This window comes from Humulus lupulus, chromosome 4 (assembly GCF_963169125.1).
Source record: "Humulus lupulus chromosome 4, drHumLupu1.1, whole genome shotgun sequence".
Lineage (NCBI taxonomy): Eukaryota > Viridiplantae > Streptophyta > Magnoliopsida > Rosales > Cannabaceae > Humulus > Humulus lupulus.
In genome coordinates, this window is record NC_084796.1 from 72,202,422 (window position 1) to 72,212,085 (window position 9,664).

General features: G+C 39.1%; 1 protein-coding gene across 1 annotated transcript; it reads left to right on the plus strand.

The window, feature by feature from the left end:
- The first annotated feature begins 6,028 nt into the window (after positions 1 to 6,028).
- LOC133830552 (probable arabinosyltransferase ARAD1) lies at positions 6,029 to 9,440 on the plus strand. Its single transcript, XM_062260539.1, has 3 exons — positions 6,029 to 6,341; positions 6,549 to 7,880; positions 8,669 to 9,440. Exons 2-3 carry the CDS (start codon positions 6,903 to 6,905, stop codon positions 9,179 to 9,181), a joined length of 1,491 nt encoding a protein of 496 aa, XP_062116523.1. The 5' UTR covers positions 6,029 to 6,341; positions 6,549 to 6,902; the 3' UTR covers positions 9,182 to 9,440.
- The last annotated feature ends 224 nt before the right edge of the window (positions 9,441 to 9,664 follow it).

The window sequence follows — 9,664 nt, forward strand, 5'->3', positions numbered from 1 at the left end:
AACACCTGCGCAAGTATTATCAATAAACAGTCCTTCTTAAAGGACTGGCTTGTATTAATTTTTACTTTTTACAAGTTTTGAAAAAGGGTTAGTCATGTTGTATGACTGATCGCTTATAAGTGTAAGATCTTTTTAAAAGATCACTCGTAAAGACATGTTTAGTCCATTTTAATACGAGAATTATAAGGGACTGTGCGCAGCCAGTCATTCTTGCCAACCTTTGTAAATTTTTTTTTTTAAAAGTATTTGTTCATTACGTGTGTTGTTTTGCTGTATTATAAGTGTTGCATTTTATACCGAGCAGTAATGCTTGTACAGGTCGTGGTCAAGGCAAGTGACCAAGGACCTAAAGCTCCTCAGTCACTTGGGGGCATATAAGGTACATCGATAGCAAAGCATACCAAGAGGTATGTAAACACATGAACAAAATAAGTGAAAGCATGCTACGGTACTTAGAGTATTTTTCAAAATTTATATTTTGTTAAATCAAGCCAAAGTACTATGCTAAGTTCGGTCATGCGAACAGATGTTATAATAAGCAGAAATATTATAATATCAAAGGGAATTCTTTTACACCGCAAGCAGTACTGCTTGGATGTAATTGTTCAAAAGTAAAAGGAAAATATGCTGCCCATGCAGCAAGATTAAAAAGAAATCTGTCACATCACGACCCGTAGGTCGTGTAATTAAAGAAAAACAAAAAACTCTAAGGAGCTTGAGGAGCAGGATGATCCGTTGAAGCATTTTGATCAGCCGCGTCTCCTGCAACTTCACCTCCCTCCACTCTAGCGGCTGGCTGAATGCTTGGGGAAGCAGGGACCCTAGCTCTCTCTTCGGCAGCCAATCGAGCAGTGCAGCGGGCTAGCTCAGCCTTCCTAGCGTCCTCTGGAAGGTAACTGAAGTTGGCACTTTGGTTGTGTTTCCAAAAATTGTAGAAGCACCGAAGTGTCGCGTTCTTATACCTCTCTAGGTCCTTGGCATTGGTGAGCTTAAGCTGCTCCACCTAGCTTTGAAGAACAACAATGGTCATGTCCTTAGCGAGAAGCTCCTCCCTAAGTTTTTTGACTTCACGCCATTGGATTCGGGTGGACTCCTGGTAGTCATCCCTCTGCTTCCTGAGAGTTTCCTCAGAAGCTTGCTTCTCTGCCAGCTCTGCCACCAAGGCATCCTTCTGTTGGGTGACCACCTCCAACCCCCCAGCATGCCTAGCCTCTATGGCTTGAAGCTCCTCGATGACCTTCGCCCGAGACTGCTCGATGCTGGCACCAGCGCGAGTACGAGCAGCGGTCATTGTCAGCATGGCCTGCAGTCAAAAAATAAGAGTTAGGCTATATTACAAGAAGGAAAAATAAAAACCAAAATCGCAAAAGGAGAAAGAGTGCTTACACTGGCCACTTCATTAAGAGCCCTGTTGAGGATCTGATTGACCCCCATGTTCTCAGCCTCAGCCATTGCCTCCCTGCAACGGTCATGCTTCAGGATATGAGCAAGGCAATTCTTATCTGATCGCAGGGAGCGGCTCAAGAGTCTGGCCCCAGGAAGTTCGGCTTGCTGGGCCTGTTCTTTTGGAGCTGCGGGCGAATGATTCGTGGCAGCGGGCGGGGCCTCCTTCTCAGCAGGAGCAGATGGTTGAACAGAAGGTTGACCAGAGGGCCCATCCTTTGAAGGATCAGCTGCTCGACCCTTCTTGGCTGAGGGTGCTTGGCTAGACTCGCCATCTTGTCTCCTGGCCGATTTCCTCCGTCGGACCAGGGGAACTTCCTCCTCCTCCTGAGTCTAGTACAAGTCGAAAACGTTGGGGGAGGCCATTTCTGCAGAAAAAGATAAGCATGCAGATAGTAAGACAACGTTTGGGATTTTGAGATTCTAAGCTTGGGAACTTAACCTAGGGTGCTCGGGATTGAATCTTTTACCATGTTTGGTGAAGTTCAATGTTTCGGGGACTAGAACTTTGTCTAGAAGCTCATTTAAGATTGTTAATGGTATCCTTTATCTTAGTTGTGACTAGGTGCTAAGCTAGGGCTCGGGGATCAGATCGCGCTCAAGGAGCATCACTTGTAACTAGTTTATTTGAAATCCAAAGGTAAGAAAACTATACCCGGTTGAATTATTGGACGGGACTAAGGGCTCCCTAATATATATGATTGAGAGAATGGTATTATGCCATGTAAATTGTAAACCAACGGCCTAAGCGTGCCACGGTTAACTTGCGCAAATGGCGTGGCTCGGACACTGATATCCGAGGACAGCTTATTATGCACTGAGTTCGGTTTAAGCGGGCCGGAGTTAGTGTGTTAAACAGAGGGTGCGGCCTAAGGTGTCGGCCATAGTTATTGTGTGAATTGAGTATTGTATTGGTTATAAATGTGAATTGATGAGATTGCTGAATAATCTAAGTATAGATGAGGTTTGTTTTCACCTTGAAGTATGCTTACATGCTATGGATTGAATGGTTGAACATGCTCATTAAAGTATTTTATTGTCATTATTGTATATGTTGTTTTCTTGCTGGGCCTCGGCTCACGGGTGCTGCGTGGTGCAGGTAAAGGCAAGGGCAAGATTGATCAATCCTGATTGGAGAGCTCTACAGGGTGAATGTACATGACAGGCCGCTCAGCCACCACGGTTGAGGAGATTACAGGGACGAGAGGACCAGAACCTTGTATTTTGCCTTAGTAGGGCTAATGTTTACTTTTAACTGTTGAATTTTGTAAACTAGCTTTTAAACATTGTACTTTTGGGGATCCCTTCTGTAAATTGTTTATAATTTATAAAATGTATCTTTTGAGGACAAAATGTCTTTTAGCCCTAGAACTCTTTAACTAATGACACGTTTTGATTTAACGACTTGATTAGCAAGTCTCACACCTTTATAAACACACAGTGTAGCGGTCTTGGCTATCCAGGGCGTTATAGAATGGTTCGAGCTCCTCACCAGAATCCTCGTCCCGACTCCGACCTCGCTCATTCTGCAAGAGCCTAAATGCCCTTTCCAGCTGATCAATTCTTTCTTGAACTGGGTCCACAGGGGGTCTCACCTGAAATTGGCTATCATTGATCACAACTCCAGGCTCGCGTCTTCGCGGGGGATCTTTGTGCCCATTTAGGTGATCTCTTAGGTTTGGGTTCGATGGATTACCACCACCCCGATTTTGATTCAGGTGCTCCCGCAGGTCGGAGTAGTTCCTATGGTTTCCAGTATTTCTACGTCCTTGATCATACATGATGACTGATCTGGCATCCCCTGAGTCGTCACTGGTGAGGCTTGTCGCATGATTGTTCCGATATGGATTTATTTCTTGCTGCCTCGTCTCTGCAGTGCGAGATCGAGACATTTGGCTTCTCGCAGGCTGGGCGCCTTTCCGTTCCCTAGTAGCCTCTCTATTCCCTTGCTTCCGTCCTGCCCGCCTTGCCTCATCACCCTGAGTTGGTTGTGCGTTCCTCCGAGGTGGTGAGGGGTATCTTATTGGTGACGGAGGGAACCGTATGGGTGACGGTGGCTGCCAACCATTTCGGGCCCTGGATGGTCCCGAGTTCGCCAGTGTTGACTCGGTAACATTCTGTGTGTTTCCAGGAATCTGAGTCCGAGCCTCTGCAGGGGCTCGGTTATTCCCAGTTTCTGCTGGTAACTCCGCAGTTGAGTTAGCCGGAGCCATAGCCCGAGCGTTTCTTCGGGGTCTCGAGGGAGCAGGTTGCTTTGCTGGTCATGGAGGTGGGTCTTGGTTCTCCTGCGGAGGTTGAGGTTAGGCCGCCTGTGCGTCCGCGGCTAACCTAGCAAACTCTTCGTTCCGCTTCTTGGCCTTAGCCAACTGTTTTCTTAACTGTCGTTTTTCAAGCTCCACAATGGGGACGTACCGTTCAGGATTATAGTACATGTCCTCATCGTCCCTTGGAGCCGGAGGTGCTGGAGGTCCTCGAGAATCGGAGGACTCACTTCTCTCTTTAGGTTCAGGATTCGTCATCGGCTGCTTCCCAGGGCGTCGTGGATAGTTTTCTTCAGGAATATTCTGATCATTCGCAGCCATAGCTAATCAGGGATTGTATTGCTTAAGGGTCTCTATGAAAGTACCAAACTGTTGACGCCATTTTTCGTCAACTTAAAACGTAGATCAATTAAACAACAAGAACTATGGCGCAGATGAATAATACAGAATAACAATAATAATTTTACGTGGTTTAGCAGTTAACTCTGCCTAGTCCACGAGTCAATTTTATTAAGACTTTGGATATTTTAGAGAATTCTTCAGGGATGAATTCTCTAGAAATTCTCTCAAGATATCAAAAATCCGTCCCCTCTAAGTGTTCATGATCTATCTATTTATAGAGGGTTCTTAGAGTTCGTTCCCACATATTTCGGGAAGATACTCCTCTTCATTAATGGGAATAATGACATTAAATTCTGTAACTCCTATATACAAGGAAACGTCCCCTGAAGACCAGGACGCATATAACAGACTAGTTAATATCCCTTTAATGTAGGGAAGTTACAATAATAAATATCTTTAAATGCATGGAACGCGTCTCATCAGATGACCCATTATGTCGTTCAAGATCGGTAATCAGTATCATGTCGGACCAGGTATTTAGATAAATTATGAGCTAGCCACCTTACCCCAAGACCAGCTCGAAGCAGGTAAATACCACCGAGGCCGTTACATTCCGAGCTTATACCCATGGCAAGCTCAGGCTACTTGATGCGAAGACACCCGACAACGGATATACTCTGATGCTATGTCTTTCGAGCTTAGAAAGAACTTTGAGGTTACATATCTTCGAGGTTGCCACCTTGCTTCGAGGGTTTGGCACCTGGACCACGAACATGCACTTTAGATATCACGAGCTCACACCTGACGAATCCTTCGAGGTCACAATCTCAGGTCTCGAAATCTGGGTGTAACACTAATAATGAACCTTGGATTTTCTTCTCTTTTTTTTTCTTTAAAAAAATATCAACACCTACGTGGATAAAAGCAATGATAAATTAATGTGTGAATATTTTTTAATGTTATTTGTCAGTGAATTTTAGTAAACCATGTTCATAGCCAAAATCCAGGGAAGGGAATGACTATTACACCTAGTTTGACTTGTTAAGTCGGTAAGATATGGTCCAAATTAGTTTAATATCAAGTTTTTTTTTTTATCTAAAAGAGGAAATACAATATCGAGTTTTAGAGTAATGGATGCTCTACTCCATTCTTTAAAATATGTCTCTAAAATATATTATTTTCTATTTTATCTCTAAATTTTATATTATACCATACATCAATTTTTCTATATATTGCTCTACATCATTTAAATATTATATATTTAAACATATTTTATTAATTAAAGTAAAATAAAATAATTGAAATAGAAAAAAAAAATATACTAAATGGGAGAGAGAAATATTATAAAGAAAAATAATAATATTAAAATATTATATAAAAAATATGTAAATGTTATGTGAATGTAAATATGGATCAATTGAAGTTTGTGCATAGTTATTATAAATATATGTATAAATGAGTTGATGGAAAATGTTTTTGTGAGTTTTAACTAAATATTATAGAGAAAATGTATTACAAAATACACCACCAAATAATAATTTTTTTTTATAATTTATTTTAAACTTTTACATTATACCATACATCAATTTCTTTATTTTTTCTCTACATCATTTAAATATTATATTTTTTAAGAATATTTTTTTTTTTAAGAAATAAAATAATTAAATATAATATATCACACTCATATATATATATATATACAAAAATTTATAAAAAAATAATAAAATATTTATAGCTTAATAAATAATATTTCACTACATATAAAAAAATATTATTTATTTACATTAACAGCTAAAAACTATTTAACAATTTTTTCTTATTATTTTAAAAAATTAAATATTTTATCTCAACATTGAGAGTACTCTGAGGTAAGATGACCCACCAGGTAAAAATACTCTTTAATATATTTAATCATTAATTTGTATAATTAGTATAATTAGTTTGAAACCTTGTTCGTTTTCTTACATTGTGGTGAGGGGGAGCACAGTAGTAAACTCCTACAGCACAGACACAGAGAGGGGACACGAGAAAGAGAAAAAAGGGTCCTCAAAGTTTTGCTCTTTTTCTCTGTTCTCCATTTCTTCTAAATATGCATAATATATATTTGATAATTACAACCTAAAAAGATTCCACGAGAAAGCTGAAAATTTACAAAAAAAAAAAGTTGTCACTGTCCGGAAAGAGACCCTATCTGTGCACTGTACCAGTGCATGCCTTCTTCAACTTAGTTGCTCTTCAGTCTCAACGGAGGGATATCTTCACGACATTGAAGCATCATATTTCAAGCTTGACCAGGTATCTCTTTTTTCTAATTTTTTGTCAAAATAATTACTTTCATTGGAAACCCAGATTTTTTTTTTTCTTTTTCAAGTTTTCAGAGATCCTTTTTATTGATATACATTTTCGAGATGTTGGAAATTTTCATGAGTCCATAAATGGGCTAGTAGAGTTAATAAAGGAAAATTCTTTATTCCAGTTGTTCTGTGCTTCTTTCTGGTGCAGATTTTGCAAATTGCTTTGGGGTTTAACTCATAAGGAGAGGACCTTTATTTATTTGTACGAAATGCTCTCCCTGGAATGATAATTGGAGATAGTTGGGGCCTTGACATTGTATGAACAGTCTTTTTTTTTAAAATCCCTGAGGGTTTTAAGATAAAAACTGGGTTTTGCCTTATACATTGAAGATGGGTGTTTCTCTTTTCAACTTTCTATAAGTACTGAAGCTTTTTTTTTTCTGAAGTTTATGGGCTTTAAGATACTCCTGTCCCTAAAGAAGAAAATATTGTTATCTTTTTAGTACTTATTGGTGTTGCCACAATCTACAGAGGGTTTGGTTTTTATATCTGTATTTAATCAATGTCGGAAAAGAGCAGGCTGTCGTCAAGGTTTATTTTTTATTTAATAACCATTTCCATGTTCCTTTTGATTTTTTCTTCTATCTTTCTTCTTCAATTTAGCAATTCTTCTTTCACACCCAGGTCCGTTTTTAAGCTAATTCTTGTTAATAGTACCTCATTTTACTTAAAGCCCAATGTGATTAGAGAAGAGTTTGAAGTTCCTTTACTTTCCTCTGAGATGTCACAAGTTGATGCCACAAACCCCATCATGAGGAAAGAGCCACCTTGCCCAATTTCGAATTCTAGAAATAAAACTACTTCTTTCAGAAGTAAGAAAACGATGGCCTGTGACCCACCTCAGGCCCGCCTAAGAGTGTTTATGTATGACTTGCCTCCTGAGTTTCACTTTGGTTTATTGGATTGGAAAGGGAAGGGGAATCAAACTTGGCCTGATGTCCAAAACCCGAGTCGAATCCCATCTTACCCTGGTGGGTTGAATCTACAGCACAGCATGGAATACTGGCTCACCCTTGATCTTTTATCATCCAATGTTGGAACAATGGTCAGGCCTTGCACTGCAATCAGAGTGAAGAAATCAAGTCAAGCAGATGTTATCTTTGTCCCATTCTTCTCATCTCTGAGTTACAACCGGCATTCCAAGCTTCATGGGAAGGAAAAAGTTAGTGTCAACAAGAAGTTGCAGGAGAAGCTGGTTCAGTTTTTGATGAGTCACGATGAATGGAACCGGCAGGGTGGGAAAAATCACCTAATAGTTGCTCACCATCCAAATAGCATGTTAGATGCAAGAAGGAAGTTAGGTTCTGCTATGTTTGTGCTTGCAGATTTTGGAAGATACCCGGTTGAAATAGCAAATCTTGACAAGGATATAATCGCTCCTTACAGACATCTGGTGGGAACTGTTCCCATCAATGAATCAGCCTCGTTTTCAGAACGTCCTATATTAGCTCACTTTCGGGGAGCTATTTACAGAAAAGATGTGAGTTTCTCTCATTTTCTCTTGCATTGTGATCTTTTCAAGTGCTTTTGCTATTCAGATGCAAATCTGGTTTTTCACTTAACATAAGCAATGGCCAAACAGACTCAACATATTTAACTTTATGAAATGGACTAGTTACAATTTAGAATGTATGGTTAGATTTAGTGTGATTAGCTGATCAGGGACTTGATTTTGGCGGTCAACTGTCATATGCCTGGTAACAAAAATGCATTTGTAGTTGAGTTATCTTTTATTACCTTGGTGTAACTTTAAAATCTTGGACGACCCAAGAGGGATAGCTCAAATGGTCAGGCATGTTGTTTTCTCCCACAAGGTGTGAGGTTTGAGTGCAACCTAGGTACCTACATAGCAATTGCTGTAGTTTCCTAGTTCCCAAATATTATAGGGTTAGGTGGGGAGCCTAGTTTCAAAATATAAAATCTTGGATGACAATATAATTAGGCAGTAAATGAAGTGATTTTGCTATAATCCCACAAACTTGAATGTAGAACAAACATAACAACTTGTTTGAGAACTTGATGTATTCATATTTTGACAAGACAACTTCTAAGTCTTTTATAGACTTTCCTAATGGATTTATATGCTTATTCCATTGATGTGTCATTGCTATTGGACCTTTTGTTCCTTGGAAGGAGCTCTTTGCAGAGATCCCTTGTTTTTTCATCCAGTAACTCAAGATATTATTGAATATGTGGTATGTTAGAAGTACCAGAGGATACGTTTAGTTATTTTGATTATTAAAGATTTTTTGTGTGTAAATTCTCCAGGGAGGAGTTATTCGCCAAGAACTTTTTTATCTTCTCAAAGACGAAATGAATGTACACTTCAGTTTTGGTAACATCAAAGGGAATGGTGTCAGCCAGGCAGGCCAGGAAATGGCCACCTCAAAGTTTTGCTTACATATTGCCGGTGACACACCTTCTTCGAACAGGCTGTTTGATGCCATTGCTAGTCATTGTGTTCCTGTGATAATTAGTGACCAAATTGAGCTACCCTTTGAAGATGTGTTGGACTACTCGAAGTTTTGCATATTTGTTTCAGCACCTGATGCTATTAAGAAGGGATACCTACTGAATCTTCTTAGGGGAATCAATGAAGAAAAGTGGACCAAGATGTGGAAAAGATTGAAGGAAATCGTACATTTCTTCGAATATCAGTATCCATCCCATTCTGGAGATGCTGTGGATATGATTTGGGAGGCAGTGTCACGAAAGATATCTTCTATACAATTTAATCGACACAAGAACAACAGATACAAGAGATCTCAGCCTCAGCCATAAGCACAAACCTGTAATCATGGTCTCTCTTGAAAGTTTTTGAATCATCTCTTGGACTAGCAGCAGCTGAACATCATCAGGCTTTTTGTGTTTGCTGAACTAAGGTTTATTAGATAGACAGAAAGAGAAATATGCCTGAGTTGAATTATCTGTATGGTTTCTTTTTTGGAATGATTTTCATTTTTTTTCTGTATAACCACCTACAGTACTGATTTAGTTGTACCTTCTATTAATTTAAAGCTAAATTCTTTGCATTTGTTTATTTTGTTTTACTAAGATTAAGGAGAGTGCAGTGTTAAAAGCCAGAGAAAAGCAAATTTTTAAGCAGAAAAAATTGTATGAACAAGCCAATTCACAAGCCGGTGATTTTGAGTATCAAATTTACCATTTTGTTCTTTTTCATTATTCAGATGAGCATTCATGGATAAGCAAAAGAAAAATAGCAATAATACAAGGTAAAAAAAGAACATTGTTTTGCTGTAAATT